Raw genomic sequence first — 18,506 nt, forward strand, 5'->3', positions numbered from 1 at the left:
AGTATGACTGTTTTTTAACCCTGTCATGCAGCTCTAATCCCTATTAACTGTTGTAAAATAATGTGCAAAAATCTTAAAATGTGTAGACATGACATGATGAGCAAAATGTCCTTTAAAACTGACGTGCTATGTATACGCCATCCCATAAATCATGTTGTAACGACACTGTTATTGAATTTTTCATCTTCTTTTACTTAAAGCCTTGTCAGAGTTGGAGGGTTTTTCAGCCCTCAGTTCTGGTACGTTCCTCTGGTACTGTATAGAATCTATATATGTTCTCCTGCTGCACTCTGTCCCTGTTGCTCGGGTATTGAGTCAGCCTGGATGATGACAGCATCAATTAAAAGCCTCAGCTGGACGGGTGGAGGGAGGGAGGGAGGATTAGAGGGAGGGGCGGAGGGCCACAGGAAGCGGCGGCGGGGCGTTCCCTCCATCTGGAAGCGTTTAGAGCTGCTCAGCTGAGGCTGAATTCCTCCTGAAGATGTTGGACAGGCCAACTGTGACTCAACACACACACACACAGGCCGGCAGGCAGGCTGGCTGACGTCATCACTGACAGTTTAAACTCCTTCATACAGACGCTGAAGGTTCAGTGAGATCACAGCTACTGCTCTGATCCTCTATCACATTCATCAGGGTTCAGCAGTTTGGACTAAGTCAACATGTTGAGGAACATGTGAGAACTGCAGCTGTTTCACAGCAAACACCACCTGCAGTGTGAAGGTGTTTGTACTGAGGAGCAGAGAGTGTTTTTATACAGCTACATCTATGTTAGACATGTGAACAGATTTACCCTGTTCCAGAGTTGGATGAAGTGATGCTCCCATCATGCCTAGTGCCTACAGTACCAGCCTGTGGAGGCGGTGTTATGATCTGGGGTTGCTTCAGTTGTTCAGGTCGAGGTTCAGCAACGTTATGAGGTCAGCTCACTACCTGAATATACTGAATGATCAGGTTTTTACATCAATGGATTTTTTTCTTCCCTGATGATATGGACATATTCCATGTTGACAATGTCAGGATTCAAACTGTGAAAGAAGTTCAGGGAGCAGGACACATCATTTTCATACTTTTTGTAGTTGCTGTAATGACACATGGGCCTCATGTTTAAAGTTGGGCTGCAGATCTTTCCAGGAACAAAACAGGACAGATCAGTAGAACTGATCTGACTGGAGGAATTATGAACTGAATCTTGCAGGTTCAACTGGACAAACCAACATGATAGTCTATCAACAAACAACCCATAATTCAATGGTTAGCTATTCTTACCATTAAAAAAGAATATCTGATGGTGTTAATGAAGCATAATTGTCTTGTCCCAATCAAACACAAGGCTAACAGCCCACTCTTTTTAAAACATATATCCAGAAAAACATTCTTCTGGTTGGGATGCTTCATGAACATGTGCTGCATGCTCAACAAAATCTTTTTGCAACTTCTGCAACATTCTCTCTAACCTTCAGAGAGTTGTCGATTTGCACTTGATGTAATTCGGTTCTGCAGTCAGTCCTGTACTCAGACTACTGCTGACATCGATATCGGGCTGAAATGACGGAGTGATGGCTGTTAGTCAAGAATTTGGGAACGCTGGCCTGGATAAAACATCGGACTGCAGGATTAAGGAATTAAATCTGAACTTGGAAGAAAATGTTGCTGCTTAGATCAACAGTTTGCGTGATACTCACACATAAGTTTGTTATTAACAATGATGCTTAGTTGGAAAAGATGGCAAAAATAGCAAAAATGATTAATGAAAATATGGATTTAATCATTGTAATCAGAGGATGAATTAATCAGATGGAGAAGAATTTAAAGTAAGTTATTTTTTACTGTATTTTGTAGATAAAACTGACTCTTCTAGAGTTTGTTGAGTGACCTTTCATGCCTCTTTGGTTCTTGTCACCTTAAATGGCAGATACTTTGTTGTTCCGTCATGTTTCAGAGTCTCTGAGCCGTATGAAGTCTTTCTCAAACATGCTGTTAGGTTGTGTGTTTTATTACAGTTGCATGTTTGGCAGCAGATTGTCTGCAGGGTGGAGCTGCTGTTTGCCCGGTTGGCTGTGGTCAGAGGACTTCAGACTGATCTGCTGCCAGTCCTCCATCATCAGAGGGTGGAGTCTGGCTGCAGCGTCACGCTTCACAGTCAGGAGGAGGGAAACTTTATGTGTCTTTATTTATTTCATACAGTGTCAGTTAGCGATGACAGTTAATTTGTCTCTCCTCGCCTCTCTCAGTGAATCACTGCTGGATTTTAGCCGTTCTTGAATTCTTGAATCTTAAATGGCTCCCTGGGCTCTCAGCCAATAATACCTCCCTTCTCCCCCTGGCTCGGCCCTTCTCAGTCCCAGTTTCTCCAGACCAGTTCTGGTTTCACTGGACTGCTTCATCACCAGCAGTCCTGATCCAGTAAATGAACTCAGTGACCAACATTACATCACTGCTCTACAGGAGAAAGACCAGTGCTCTGTCACAGACTGGCAGTTTTTCTCCTGTCCACAGCAGCTCATTGTTTAGCTTCCTACACCAGTAACTCCTGCTGCTTCTCCAAACTGGGAGCGCCGACCTCCATCTGCTGCAGGAAAAACAGCCTCAGTTCCAAAAATGTTGAGACTGGAGCCACACAATGTGGTAAAAAAAAAAATCGTCATATTGCAGTTATTTGACTGAAACTAATATTGCGATATGTGATGAGTGATGAGTGGGAATGATCATTTTTTAATTACAGTTTTCATTTTTATTGAAGAAAACTATTAAAATCATGATGATATGACGTTTGTTGGGGTCTGTACCAAACAAACATGATTTGTTTCATCTGGAGAAGAAGATCTGCAGGCCAGATTTAATGTTCAAACTGATAAACTCTATTGTTTTTTGTAAATATACCCTAATTCTGTTGGTTCAGGATCATGTTTCCCACTGTGATACATCAGGTTTTCTTTTAACACTCCATTAGTTATTGTTTTAAAGTGAAATTCTTTCTCATTCTTGCTTGATGTTGTTGATATATGTCTTTCTCTTTGCATGGTAGAGTCTTAACTTGCATTTGACAAAGACAGAGACAAACTGTGTTTACTGACAACGGTTTTCCAAAGTGTTCCTGAGTCCATGTAGTATCCTTTATACAATGATGTGGGTTTTTAATGCCGTTTTTAATGCAGTGCTGCCTGAGGGGTCAAAGGTCACAGACATTCAGTGTTGGTTTTCAGAGGTTTCTCTGGATTCTCTGAATCTTTTAATGATATTATGAATTGTAGATGGTGAAATCTATAAATTCCTGCAGTTTTGTTTTGACAAACTGTTGGACTGTTTGCAGTTTTTCACAAAGTGGTGAACCTCACATCATCCATGCTGGTGAACCACTGAGCCTTTCCAGGACGTCCCTTTAATACCCAGGTATCAGATTCAGAGTGTATATTTACAAAAAATAGCAAAGTTGATCAGTTTGAACATTAAATATCTGATCTTTTTCTGTATTCAGCTGAATATAAGTCACTACATACAACCCCACTTGAAAACAATCCCAACTCTTCCTTTAAAAATTGTTTTTCTGTGTTATTATATAGGTATTTTCTGCCATGTGAGCCTCACAATGAGCAACTCCAACACCTCACCAGTCTGTCTCCATTCATTCATTCTCGCGTTTCCTCTGTTGAACTCTGTACGCGTTTTTCCAAGACATAAATACAGTAAATAGCACTAAAGAGGAAGTAGTATTGTTAGACTGAAGGTGTTTCCCTTTGAACAGGAAGTGGAACATGTGAAGTAATCCGTCGTCCTGCAATAGAACGAACAGTTCCAGCTCATATCAGAGGAATTCCTCTTATTAAAACCAGCAGGAGGGGGGCCTCTGAAGCTCTCTCTCTCTCTCTCTCTCTCTCTCTCTCTCTCTCTCTCTCTCTCTCTCTCTCTCTCTCTCTCTCTCTCTCTCTCTCTCTCTCTCTCTCAGGTGTGTTTTCAGCTGTAATGAGTCTCGTAGGTGCGGGAAGTTTCCCCATCTGATGACTGTATTTACCTCTCAGTCAGTCACACAGCATCACGTCTCCTGAGACACACCCGAGCCAAACACCTGAACCTGCAGGTGTAACCTGAGGCTGTGGAGACTCTCCCTGCTCTCAGTTCTGACACCATCACACATCTTTTATTCATGAAGAGACTATTTCAGGCTGGAAAAAAACACAACACAGCTGATTGTCCATAGCAGCTGCCTGGTCACATCAATATATGAACATCAGATCCTGATCGATCGATCGATGTCAGATTTAAACCACCAATGAAGTCACAGCTGCTTTGTGTAATAAAACACACAGCTCCATCCTATTTCACCCACCTACAATCACCTGATGTTAATCAGAGGGTTAACTTTTATGACTCCTGGATTAACTGCAGTGAATGATCTGTCTGAGGGTGTGGGGGCGGAGCTTCAATGTTAACCAATTGCAAAGCCCATTAGAGGGCGTAGCACGTATGACCTGTGCTGAGATCAGTGTACGACCTTGCTGACGTGAGACACTCAGCAAAATTTCTGTGTGTGTGTGTGTGTGTGTGTGTGTTGTGTCCACAAACACTTAGGTGTGTGTTGCCCTACAGTGATGTTGTGTTTGCACAGCAGCGCCTCCATGTTGAATGTTGAAATTGAAATCTGATGCAGGAGGTGAAGTGTTCCTCTGGTTCCATCAAACTTATCTCCTATACCACACACACACACACACACACACACACACACACACTGCAGCAGATATTGATAGGATGATTGATTGATTGAACTGATTGTTTGTGAATAAACTGACAGACTGGACTAAAGCCTGGATCCTGAAGGTGCTTCTGTGTGTGTGTTCTGGTTGACTGACTGTGATCTATACTGGTGTATGTACATTCATGCAGGTGTGCGTGTGTGTGTGTTATGTAAACTGTGATTTTAAAGGTGACCTTTTAAGACAAATACAAAAGTGCATCCAAAGAAAATACAGTTGAGGCTGATTGGACATCAGGACTTCAGGGTTTGTACAGGTGCTGCAAATCCTTGAAAACACTTGGATTTTAATGCAATTTAATGTTGTGTTTTCAAGGTTAGAAAAGTACTTGAAAATGTTATTGCATTACTTTCATAATAAATCACTTTACCTGAATACTTCAGTTAGATACAGAAATAAATTAAGAGCCTTTTTCCTTTGTTTTTATATGTTAGTTTTATCATGTTATTGTCTGTTCTCTACTTTTTTAGTTATGTTGTCTTATCCAACACTACTTTCCTTAATCTTTATTCATATTTTGAGTACTGTGTTTGTTGTTATGCACCAACATGTCACAGTAAATTCCTTATAAGTGAAAATCTATTTGGCAGTAAAACCGATTCTGACTCTGACTGATGACAACAGACGACATCATGCCGGGAAGTCACTGCTTTAATCAATGTTGGCTTGGAATCTGAAAAAAAGTTATTTGTCTAGTGATTGATTATTGTCTGATTGCTTTCACAACCAAACTCAACTGCTCACTGCAGTTGATTGTAACATCGCTTCCTGACTAGAGGTGATGGTGTGAACAGGTGTCCACATGTACGAGCGATGTTGAGACTCCTCCCTCTGTAGCTGAGTCAGTTATTTTTTCAGAACATAATTAAATCAGCCTTGTTTCTGACAGTTTTTCACTTGTAACTCCCAAAAGTTTCCTTTTTTTCCTTCCAAACCTCGTCCTTCTTGAGGATATTCTTATAAAGAGGCTGTTGTGGAGCACAGAAAAGGTGTCGCTTCTTAATTAATTCGTCTCTCGTCCTCCCTTTGACTGCTTTGATGAGGACAAACACAAACGTCCAGGATGTCACGTCCGTTTGCAGCAGATAAAACAGGTTGGAGGTCAAGGTGAAACTTGTCTGAGAGATTTTTCAGTCTGTTGTTCTGACGCTCAGAGCAGGTTAGGACGTCCTCATTTAAGAAAACCAATCAGCTGTTCACTTGTTCGCTGCTTCACATCACCTCCGGTTATAGGAAGCTTTGTGAGCTTTGATGGCTAAGCTCTTCAATGTTGCCATGTTGCAAATTTTGAATTTCGAGCAGTGATTAAACTTGAGCAGAACTAAACGGTTTTAACGCCCGCTTGCCGACCAATCAGAGAGGAGTATTGACCTGGACTGTGGTGTGATGTGGACTAACAGACCGATGGAGTGACATTAACCTCCCACAGCACAGACACACTGCTGTTGTCTCTGTTTGGTTTCCAGTTCAGAGCTCAGTGTCACCCAGTTTAGAGGAACCACACCCAGACTGCCACAGATCACGTTACACACACACACACACACACACACACACACACACACACACACACACACACACACACACACACACACACACACACTGTCTGTTGTTGGTTGATTCTTCAGCTGAAGGTTCCTCTGTAGCTCAGTTATTAAACTCTCCTCTGAAATCTGTTCTCCAGATGCAGAAAATAATCACATTCATGCACAGCTGCATCATTAGTGGACGAGGATTACAGTCAGTAATCACATTACAGTTACTGATCACAGTACAGTTTTGAGGTTTGGGTAGATGGAGGGTTATTATCAGCTTTCACTGGTCAGTGTTCAGAATTGTCTGATTTTGTCCACAGATGGAGGGTTTGTTTGAACCCAGAGGAGGTGATGTGTTGGTGAAATATTGAACCTGACACTATTTTTTTTGTTTGTTTTAATTTGGTCGAGGTTCCTATGGAGTGAAAACAGAAACAGAATCAACCATGTTTCTTTTTTTATTCTCTCGACCCAGATTAAAAAAAAACGTCCACGCCCACAAAGCCACACTGTGGTCAGCTGACAGTGCAGATACGTTTCTCTGTTTGGCAGCTGATGAAAAGATCTCAGAGAAAAAGAGTGTCCTCTGTTGTTCCTGTGTGTTTGTGTCATGTTATGGATGATGTCTAGGGTTGGGTGTTATGTTCAAATTTCCAACAGCACATTTTTTCAACGTGTGTGTGTATGTGTGTGTGTGTGTGTGTGTCTGTCTGTCCCAGATTTCATCTCCAAAATGTGTGCAAGAGGCGAGTTTGCTATGTTAAATAAAATAAAACAAAACAAACTCAAACATGCTAAGACACACTTCATTCAAACTCGACACAGAAACAAAATAAAACTTGGTTCATGTTTCCACAGCTCCAACAACCCTTATTTCAGTTAGATGTTAGATGTGAAAGGATTCTGTCTCTACAAGCTTTCACACATTGCCTTGTACTAATTCTTCGTGTAAATGTTCTCCCTGTGCATTTTTTTTTTAGCTTTTATCTGTTTTAGTCTGTAATTTTAATGCACACTGATAAAAGAAAAAAAATGACTGCACAACATGAAAAGTTTCAGTTGACTGAGGGGTCTGTGACCTGAATCTCTGACTTTCAGGGGCCAGTCATAGATATGATTAATAATAATATTGATCCTGTGTGTGTGTGTTTGCAGGTTATGACTTTGCGGAGGTGCTGCGTTGGTTCGGCGAGCGGGTGGACCGGATCATTCTGCTGTTCGACGCTCACAAGCTGGACATCAGTGATGAGTTCTCGGAGGCCATCAAAGCCTTCAAAGGACAAGACGACAAGATCCGAGTCGTCCTCAACAAGGCCGACCAGGTGGGACGACGACGAGTCGGTGTGAGCAGCTTCATCATTGTTGAACAATATAATAACTTCCTCTTCCTCACGTGTCTCTCAGGTGGACACGCAGCAGCTGATGAGGGTGTACGGCGCCCTCATGTGGTCACTGGGGAAGGTGATCAACACTCCAGAGGTGGTGAGAGTTTATCTGGGCTCGTTTTGGGCCAAACCCCTGCAGAACACAGAGAACAGGTGAGAGAACAACTATACTGTTGGTTCATTCATTCATTCTCTCACTCATTCACTCGCTGCCTCACTCCCTCCTCTTCCTTCTCAGGCGTCTGTTTGAGGCGGAGTCTCAGGACCTCTTCAGGGACATCCAGAGTCTTCCGAGGAACGCGGCGCTCCGTAAACTCAATGACCTCATCAAGAGAGCAAGGCTCGCCAAGGTGAGACAGGAAATGACATGTTGTGTTTGGAGTTAACACGGAGACCTCCTGGTTTAAACTCCGGGTGTCAAAGTTTTATTTAATCCTGGAATTTTAGGAAAATCCTGGATGATGTTTGGTTGTGTTTCAAAGACAGAAGAAGTCAGGAAATTTGATGTTTTAGTTTTTAGATGGAGATCAGTTTCAGGTGTGTTTAGCGTAGCTTAACACAAAGACTGAAAGCAGGTGGAAACTGTTAGCACAACAAAGAGGTGTGTAGTTAAGCTGTTTTTCTGTTAGTTGTTGAAGTAACCGAACACTAGATCAACTGATCTTTGCAAACATGAACTCTTCAGACTTTTATTTTGAAGGGAAACCTGAGGAATCTGAGGAAGCTTCTGTTTTCTGAGAATGAGAAAGCAGAAGTGAGGCTAAATTTAAAGACGCAGTGGAGCTGTGTTTGGACCGCAGCTTCCCGTGACGCTCCACGTCATAAATCAGACGTCAGTTTGAAGTGTGTGTCGGCGCTCCATCAGTCTGTGTCAGAGGTGTGTTTGATGTTGAGAGGGGCGGAGCTAAATGTTTCCTGAAGACTTCCTTCAGGAAAACGTCTCTTTCTTTCATGTTCACACCAACTTCAGGAGTGATGGTTGTTTTCAACTCTGAACGTCTGCTTACATCACTTCCTTCTTTACTTGTCTCAGCCTCCTCAACCTCGCCACCACTGACCTCCCCTCCCTCACCTTATTTTCCTTCACTTACTTCATCTCCTCCTCCTCCTGTATGCATTTTTCTTTATTTGCTTCCGTCATTTCTTTCATCTCCTTAAAGGGATAGTTCAGATTTTTTGAAGTGGGCTTGTATGAGGTGCATATCCGGTGTCGTGCAGGAAAGAAAGCAGTGTGCTGTTGTGGGCTGCACAATTAACTGACATTTTATGGAAATTGCAATTAGACTTTCTTCAATTTTCTGATTTCACTGATAAAGTCAGTAATTTTAGCTCATAGAACACAGGAGCTGTTGTTCTACTGCTGCCTCCATCTGTTACTTAGTTAGTGTTATTGTGTGACTTCAGGGTTTGAAACAGTCAGTTCGGATTCACCAAAGTCACACAAACAAACTAACAGATGGAGGCAGCAGTAGAACAACAACTCCTGTGTTCTGTGAGCTAAAATTACTGACTTTTCCAATGGAGTTTGGTGCGTTTGCAGAGAGTGATATTCGGCTTGTATAAAGCAAGATAAAGCTGTGAAAATATTCTAAATATAGCGTACACTTAAACAGATTTTTAGGTTGCTAAAATACTTATTTCACTTCCTTTACTACTTACGTTACTTCTCTTTTTCTTCTCACCCATATTAAGTTTCTGTTTTAGAGAAACGTGTGACACTGAGGTGAGATTTTGGGGCCTGTAGATGGAAAACAAACAGAAAGAAAAAATCATGTTTTTGTTTGTAGATCCTCAAAATTATTTCTAGAAAATCTCTGAAAAAAGGAAAAGAAGGAAGGTTGAAGATGAAACTAAATGGCTTCATTAGTTTGAGGTCGTTGGCAGCATTTCAGTTCTCTCTCACACACACACACACACACACACACACACAATCTCTCTCTCTCTCTCTCTCTCTCTCAGGTGCTCTTATCTCCACTGAAGTGTTTCCCGATTCAACCAGACAAACAGGAATCTGGCAGCTCACACACACACACACACACACACACACACACACACACACACACACACACACACACACACACACACGACCATGTGAAATTACCCAGCCTTCCCAGTGCAGCTAAAAGACCCTGAGTGACCTCTGCTGCTCTCAACTTCTCTCTATAATCCTGAAAGTTTGGACGGTCACAAACACTTGGACTTGTTCCTCAGTGTTTGAACATTTCGGATCAAATCTCCAAAATTAATCGACTTTTCAGGAACTAAAACTTTGTTTTCACACTGATGGTGAAGCTGTGGTTCCTCCTGTGATTAACAAGAACTCCAGAGATTCTCACATGTGACTGATTCATTTTAAGAACTGACAAGTGGAGCCAAAAATAAACCAGAGATTTGAAGAATAATACATTTAATTTAATTTGATTGATTGATAATCATCTATTAAAGTAATAGCCAACTATTTTGATAATTGTTTAATCGTTTTGAGTCATTTTTTAAAGAGAAAAATCTCTTAAATTCAGCTTGTTATACGTGAATATTTTCTGGTTTCTTTACTCCTGTCTGATAATAAACTGAATATCTTTGAGTTCTGGACAAAACAAGACATGTTTTTAGACATTTTACAGACCAAAAACCTAATTGACCAATCGAGAAAATAATCAACAGATTAATTGATAATGAAAATAGAAATACAGATGCAGCCCTAAATGTCATTTGCATTTGGATGGAATCTGCACAATCTCACCATAACATAGACTTTTCTCTAAATACTGTGATTTTATTCCCTATATATCTTGACTTTTTCCTCTTAAGATATTAACCCTTTTAGCTTTTTTCCCCCAAAATGTTACATCAGTTGATCTTTTCTGCTGTGATCTGTCTTATTAGTGGTTCTTTAATCCATAAATCTGTCAGTACAACTCGGTTTTTGTCTGTGTTTTGACATCAGTTTACTACATTTCTTCCGGCGCAGGCATTGTCTGATAAAAATTGTCGTGTGTGAATCTGCAGCTTTTGTCCTTCAGGATTGTTTGTTGTGTTTTGTTCTGAAGGATTTCTTGTTTTCCTGCTCTTCCTCTGCTGGCTGGAAACTCTTGATGAGCGCACTGAGAGGATTTAGTCTGCAGATTCAGGAGGTTCAGTTGGATAATATTCTGTTGTGTATTTATCCTGTGTGAATACACCGGACGTAGTCGTGTCAAACACTTAAACAGCCTGTTTATTCTGCAGATTTCAGTTGTTATTATTATTGTTATTATTTACTTATTTATTTGGCCAAGTTTGGCAAAACAAGTTCCATAGGTTTCATAAGTTTCAAGGCCATAAAAACAAAAGTGAAAGCAAACAAATATAAAAACAACAGCAGCTGATTATCTGAACAAGAAGTTATATTATCGTTATCATTATTGTTTTCTGGCTGCAGTCCACGGACAGATGAGGATGTTCTCTGGTGGAACCTTGACGTTCTCAGAGGGAAGTCTGATACCGGCTCTGCGTTCAGGCTGATGGGCAGAGTTTTATCAGGCGTCCAGGTTTCCTACAGTTTTTTCATACAGAATTATTCTTTTCTGGCGCAGGAACTTTTACGTAACATGATGTTTTCATTGTCGTTGGTTCTGCTTTTGTTTCCAGCGTTCTCTGCCTGTATGTGGACGAGGTGCTGAAACTAAATCTGAGCTCTGGTTTGATTTTTTTCAATATGAACTCAAAAGATCAAAAGAACCGCTGAAAAATGATCATGGTAACCATGGTTAACAGTTCAATCAGTGTGTTGTTTATGTCATCAGTTCTTCATTAAAAAGTGAGTGAGGATCAATAAACTTAGTTAATTATCAGTCGCAGCACAGAGATCAAGGTCTTCTGGTGTCACAGCGGCAGCGTGGAGAACCTTGGTGTCCATCCTCCCTAAACTAAGGGGAGGTGAGGCTTTCCTGATCAAATCAAGCTCCCAAAATCATCTGTCAGTGTCACAATAAGATCACAGCCACTGTTTAAGTTTGAGAAGAGTATTGTCACGATTCTCAAGTTTCACCTCTGACAGCCTAGAATCGGCACAATTAATCAAAATTTTACCAAAATCACAACATACTGGAGGTGCAACATGTGTTAAGAAACTTTTAAATGAATGAATGTGGTGAGACAGAGACGTCCTGTCCTTCACATCAGACTCCTGCAAAAAAAAAAAAAAAAAAAAAAACACACCATATTCATGTTTTTTTAATCAAAATATGAATAATAATGTAAAAATGATCATTACCTCTAATATTGTAAATCATATCGCAATGCCAGTATCAGTCAAAGTAATCAATCAGATATTTTTGTGAAGTGTGCAGCGGCTCCAGTCCACCTGTTCTCTAATGGAGGAGTTCTAGAAAAACTCTTATTAATTGTTGCTGCTGAATAACTTTAAATAAACAAACATCTTGAAAATGACACAACACCTTTATTTTTTTTTCCTGCGTGTTCACGTGTCGACTCTCTGACCTTCCTCTCGTCTGTCTGAATGTATTTTTGTTCTTCCTCCCTCTATTAACTATTGATTAATGGACCTGATGTTCTCAGAAATTCAATGACCTCACTCCCTCCTCTATACCCCCTCCCTTCCTTCCTTCCACCTCCCATAATGCTTTGGGCCAGTATGAAGGATTGATGGCTCTCTGCCCCCCTGCACTGCATTCCTTCCTCCTCCTCCTCCTCCTCCTCCTCCTCCTGCAGCGGGGTGGTTCACCCTCTGACCTGCCATCGGTCAGTCTCCTGTGTCTCTCCTCCTTCACTGATGTCAAGACAACAAGAGAAAACAATTAAAGTTCATTTTTTATTTGCCCTCGAGCAGCTTTGCTCTGCTTCTGACGTCCTTCAGCACTGAGGAGTCTGTTTGTTGCAGAGATATCTCATTGACTGCTTGATAGATTTCAGTGAAACTTGTGGAGGATATTAATGATGAGGAGGACGTGACCCTGTGACCTTTTCTCTGTGTGAGGAAAAGAAAAGTTAGGAAGTATGAAAATCAAAATCCATTATAAACCCCTTTTCACACGGCGCTAATCTTACCTGAGGACTTCTAGTAATTTATAATATTTTGTGACGGGTGTCTGTGATCTTAATCCTCCCTGCCGGTAATTTGTAAAGTAAAAATTCCACAGCAGATCAGTGGCCATATTTCACCAAACACAGCGGTCATGTGATAATATTAGTCTTGTTTTGGAAGCTTTGTGCCTTTTTTCTTCCTTTTCACCGGCCAATAACCACAGAGGCTGTGTTGGCATTTTTAAATGAAAGTTTGTTTGTTGTTGTTGTTGTTGTTGTTGTTGTTGTTTGCTTCTGGTCTTTTTGTACTCTGATTTGCTCTGATTTTATTACTCTGCCCATGTCTGTTCTCTGCTGAATAATGTCTGTGTTCTGCTTTTACTGTAATTAGCACGCTGTTAGAATTGTTGTTTAATAAATTTTTATATTAATTTTAGATTGCCAACTTCACATCTGGTCAGGGACTATGGATGAAAACTAGCCTTTTGGCTAATTCTGGCATATTTTCAGTAATGTTTAGTAAAGGGATAGTTGAAAATGAAAATTCAGTCATTATCCACTCATCCTCACGTTGATTTAGGGTCGGCTTTATTTTATTAAAACGCTGCTGGAGTTTCACAGGAAAACAGCGCTGCAGAATCTCCCAAACAGTGGAAGTGAATGGTGACCAGTTTTTGAAAATAATCGACAGATTAATTGATAATGAAAATAATCATTAGTTGCAGTCTGAAATTCTGGCATCACATTAGTTGTGTGAAATATTAATTCATGAAGGCTCTCCTGTGAAACAGCTGCATTTATCTGTTTGTTCTTATTCAACAAATGACTCCGCCAAACAAAATCAAGTCAAATACGACTCAGCTGCTGCCATTAATGGACTCAAAGCAGACTGAACCAAACCATGTGTCCTCTGGAGACATGGATCACAAAACATGCTTACATTCTTAAAGGTGATTGATGAAAGAAAGTGATTTAATGTCTTTGTCCTCTGTCTCTGTGTGTTAAGTCAGTCGTCTGTCTTCCTCTCAGCTCAGTGGTTGAGGAAACTGTTGGATAAACAGTGTTGATGTTGAACGAAGCTCAGCTGAGGTCTAGCTGCAGGGGGGCTCTGACTGTGTGTGTGTGTGTGTGTGTGTGTGTGTGTGTGTGTGTGTGTGTGTGTGTGTGTGTGTCCTTCGAGGAACTGTCAGGTTTCTCTTCTTAGACTTGAGATAAAAACAACAAAAAAGAACTTTGCTGTCCATGGACTGATTGTCTCCATTCTCAAAATGTGGGAATGTTCCTTTACACAGCAGCTGATTTTGGTAGATTTTTTAAAAAAAATGTTGATTCTGACTTTTTGTGAGTGTCTAATTTAAAGTTCATCATCTCGTCCTGCAGGTGCACGCCTACATCATCAGCTATCTGAAGAAGGAGATGCCGTCTCTGTTTGGCCGCGAGAAGAAGAAGGAGGAGCTGATCATGAGGCTGCCAGAGATCTACACCATCCTGCAGAGGGAGCACCACATCAGCCCCGGAGACTTCCCCAACGTCGCCAAGATGCAGGTACACAAAACCTCAACCTTTAGGTACAACACCAGCTCCAGAAAGTTGGGCTGCAGTGTAAAAACGTAAATAAAAACAGAATGCAAAGATTTGTAAAAACTTTTCAACCTATAATCAATTGAATTCAACTCTTCTGTATTCATTGGAATCACAGGATGAAAACTTTTTGCAAATCATTGCATTCTGTTTTTATTTAACATCCCAACTTTTTTGGAATTTTTAATTTAACAATTTTAAAGTGACTCATTCTGCAGATTTACGTCACGTTTGTCCCATCTGTGTGAGAACAAACTGTGATCTTCAGATGACAGTAAACACATTTTTTAGTTTCACTGATGTCAGAGAAGTTTGTAACTGATCACTATCACACACACACACACACACACACACACACACACACACACACACACACACACACACACAAACACACACACACACACACACACTCTGCAGCTGGTCCGTCAGGCCTGTAGAGATGCTACACTGCTGCAGGTGTGTGTGTGTGTGTGTGTGTGTGTGTGTGTGTGTGTGTGTGTGTGTGTGTGTGTGTGTGTGTTCCCCAGCTACGCTTGTATTTATTGGGGAGAGTATGTTTCACATTTTTCAGTTCCCTGGTGAGAGGTGAACTCTGAGGACACACACTCACTCACACACACTCTTACACATGTTGTGTATCTGGATCGTCCTCCAGACTGTGTTCTTGTTCGGGGGTCAGAGGTCACAGAGGACTCTTGTGTCCAGCTGCAGAGAGCACAAGGTTTGACTCTCAGCTCTGCTCAGTCTCATCATGTGACAGCTTTAACGTTTCATCCAATCAGCTTTGTTCGCCTGTGAGGTCATCCTGCTGTGATCTGACCCCACGATGAACGACCTGCAGGATTGTAACCTGCAGTTTGTGTTTCACTGCAACATTTTATTCACTCATGTTTAGGGTCAGTTTTTCTTTTTATTTGTTGAGTTGGTTTGTCTTTGGGTTTTAGCGCCCTCTGTCAGCAGCCACCATCACTGTAACAAACTCTTTCACAGTATGTGCACTTTTCTGTTTGTGTCCAACATACTGTGGTATTTTCTTCATTTAAGAATTGATGAAAAAAAAAAAAAAAAAACTGTTCTTCTGAACCTTAGAACAGCCAAGGAGGTCATTTTGATATTTTTTTAAGTTTATATATGCAACAGCTGCAAAAAGTATTTTCATCTAAAATGTTTTTTTCCTGTTTCAGTCACAGGCGGTTACTTTGATGCATCTTGGTTGCTTAGCAACTATCATTGTCTCTGTCAGTAAAACTCGATATCAAATTTCCGGAATTAATTAATTAGACTTAATAAGTAAGCATAAAGTCGGGGAGACCAGGGAGGGTTGTAGCACTTTTGTGTCAGCACTTATAACTCTCTAATGTTGAAACAAAGAACCCTTATTTATTACAAACAGCAATGTGCCCAGCTTTTTTTTGGTTTTATTTTTGTACTCATTTCCAGCCTTTTCCTATACGCTATAGATATAAGATACATTTCACTGTTTCTCGCTCTGAGTAATTCAAGATAAATCTAAAATTTGAATCAGATCACTGATGGTTATTATCCTGCTGTGAATATATGCAGTTATTACAGTTTACTACACACAATGGGTGCGTATTGATAAATATATAAACACATTTAACAGCATTTAAATTTTGGTGCTATGTCACTTTTGAAAAGATAAAATAACAAGAAATGTATGAATCTCTTAGTCTGGTGTGTTTGTGTGTCTCCCCCTGCAGGACATGCTGCAGCACTACGACTTCAGTAAGTTCCCGTCTCTGAAGATGAAGCTGATCGAGTCTGTCGATAAGATGTTGGCCTCTAAGATCGCCGTTCTGATGGCAATGATCCGGGAGGAGGAGTCCAAGCAGCCGCCAGCCATGGTGTCCGGTGGCGCCTTCGAGGGCTCCCAGGATGGGCCCTTTGGTCGGGGCTACGGTGAGGGCATCAGCGCGGGGGCTGACACCGAGGACTGGATCGTGAGCCGTGAGAAACATCGCTATGACGAGATCTTCTATATGCTGATGCCCGTCAACGGCAAGATCACCGGCGTCAACGCCAAGAGGGAGATGATGAACTCGCGGCTGCCCAACACTGTGCTGGGGAAGATCTGGAAGCTTGCAGACTGCGACCACGATGGCATGCTGGACGACGAGGAGTTTGCGCTCGCTCAGCACCTCATCAAGATCAAGCTGGAGGGCTACGAGCTGCCCACCGAGCTGCCCGACCACCTGGTGCCGCCGTCCCACCGCAAAAACCCCACCGCGGATGCCCTGTATAACCACAGCGAGGACTAGAGCGCAGGCAGGACGCTGAGATAGCCGCCAAAGAAACCAGTTTCTGCTGCTGACGTTCAGACTAACAGGACAACCAGTCAGCACACAGACAGCTATAGAAGGTCAAGGTTTAGGATTTCCACATGAGTAGCTCACCACCAAGATGATCTTCAACCATCGCTAACTCCACCGCTAATCACATGTTTAAATAACTGGCTGGCAGACAAACAAAGGGACTGAGGAAAGAATATTATACTTTTATTTTGTTAAGATTTTATATATTGTGCTATTCAGCTGCTTTCAAGGCACCAAAGAAGAAGAAGATATAATGTAGCTTCATATTTTACTAATTCTGTTTAATTTGGACACTTTTATTTTGAAAGAGGACAGTGTTTTAAAGATATATCTTGATATTTAACCAATTTCCTGCCTTAATTTCCCTTCAGATTACATCCCTGGAATCGACCCACTACCCGCAATTTTCTCAAAGTCAAATCCTCACCTGCTTGCAAGTGTGAATATAACCTCCATGACCTAACCCGCACCTGTGATTAAACACATACAGTCAGTCATTTGTGTTCACAGCTGGCGCAGCACCTTTGCTCTCCTGCAGCTGTCGATGTGCTTCCATAGTGAAGACGAGCATAGCTTACAGCTATCAAAAGGTAACAAGCTGTTTCCTTAAATTCTTCACAATAAAAGTCCCCTGGTGTTTTGTTATTTAAACACTTTTATTGTGAAGCAGCACAGCCAGGAAATGTTTTTTATTTGGGAGTATCATCAGCACTAACTTAACCGCGAGGAGAGAAACTACATTTCAAAAGATAAAGACTCAGTTAGAAGCTACAGAAGTGCTGAGAGCTGAACATAGAGACTTTTAAAAAAGTGTCACAACACTCACTTGTTCAAGAGGGACAAGGGAAAAAAATCACCAGCTGAAAATCCCCATAATCATCTCTTCCTCCTGGTTGTTCCTGAGTTTCCAAACTAAGGTGCCCATAAGGCTGCTGAAGCTGTTTATTATTTGTGGAAGATTTTTAAAAAAGTTGCAGAAGGACTCCCACACACTGTCTGACTTGAAATATGTAACATTTATTTGTGATGTTTCTGTGTTAGACCTTCATCAGGCAAACAGCTTGTGTCAAGGAGAAGCCATCTTAAACAGGAAGTGGCCGTTAGTCTGCAACGAATCACACTCCACACATACATAACCAAACACAAAAATACTAATTAGGTGTTAAACACACCACAGAATCCCAGAAAGTCAACGAAAAAGGGTCAAACCACACTCTCAAATGTATAAATATGTTTAAAAGTTTATAAATATGGTATTGAGATACATTTATGATCGTTGATAAACGGAGTGATTTGTTTTTCTAGCTGTTTTTTTGTTTTTTGTGGTGTGTTTAATGTTGCCTCCACAAAAACACTATTTTTCAGTCTTGTACATTTGTGACTTCAATCTCAAAGAACTTATGAGACTTCATGATATCGCAATTATTTTTCTATATTAGTCCCCTCCCAGCTCTGTAATTTCATGTTTTTGCTTTTTTTTTTTTTTTTTTAACCTACAATGGCCTTAATACTCTGCTGCAAATTGAGGGATTATTTTCTTTTACAGAATCTACGTCAGGCTTCATCATCAAGCTAAAATTTTACTTTTTAAGAAAAATATTTGAATCCTTTACTCAAGAAAATGTCAAAAATTAAGTCAACAGTCCACATTAACACGTATATATATATTTTTAAAATTGTTAAATATTTTATCATATTTTCCTCATGGTTTTATTTACTTTTCAAAAATAGTCAGTTGTACCCAGTAAATATATTTTATGATTTTAACATTTTAAATTGCTCAAAACTGTACAGACATAAATGACATGATGTAACAGGCAGCGAGGTTCAGGTCACAGACGTCGTCTTTTTAGGGCAGGAAGCGGTTACTTACCGTCTGCTCCACGTGACCAGGCCGCA

At 40.8% G+C, this 18,506-nt stretch overlaps 1 protein-coding gene across 1 annotated transcript in view; it reads left to right on the plus strand.

The window, feature by feature from the left end:
- Positions 1-18,014, plus strand: part of ehd4 (EH-domain containing 4) — a 34,481-nt gene extending 16,467 nt beyond the window's left edge. The window contains exons 4-8 of the mRNA XM_084741773.1: positions 7,439-7,605; positions 7,688-7,821; positions 7,907-8,018; positions 14,074-14,238; positions 15,996-18,014. Of these exons, the coding sequence (XP_084597899.1) occupies positions 7,439-7,605; positions 7,688-7,821; positions 7,907-8,018; positions 14,074-14,238; positions 15,996-16,553 (1,136 nt within the window). The 3' untranslated portion in view covers positions 16,554-18,014. The remainder of the gene's footprint in view (positions 1-7,438; positions 7,606-7,687; positions 7,822-7,906; positions 8,019-14,073; positions 14,239-15,995) is intronic.
- The last annotated feature ends 492 nt before the right edge of the window (positions 18,015-18,506 follow it).

Source organism: Lutjanus erythropterus, chromosome 18 (assembly GCF_056507025.1).
Source record: "Lutjanus erythropterus isolate fLutEry1 chromosome 18, fLutEry1.hap2, whole genome shotgun sequence".
NCBI classification, from domain to species: Eukaryota; Metazoa; Chordata; class Actinopteri; order Lutjaniformes; family Lutjanidae; genus Lutjanus; species Lutjanus erythropterus.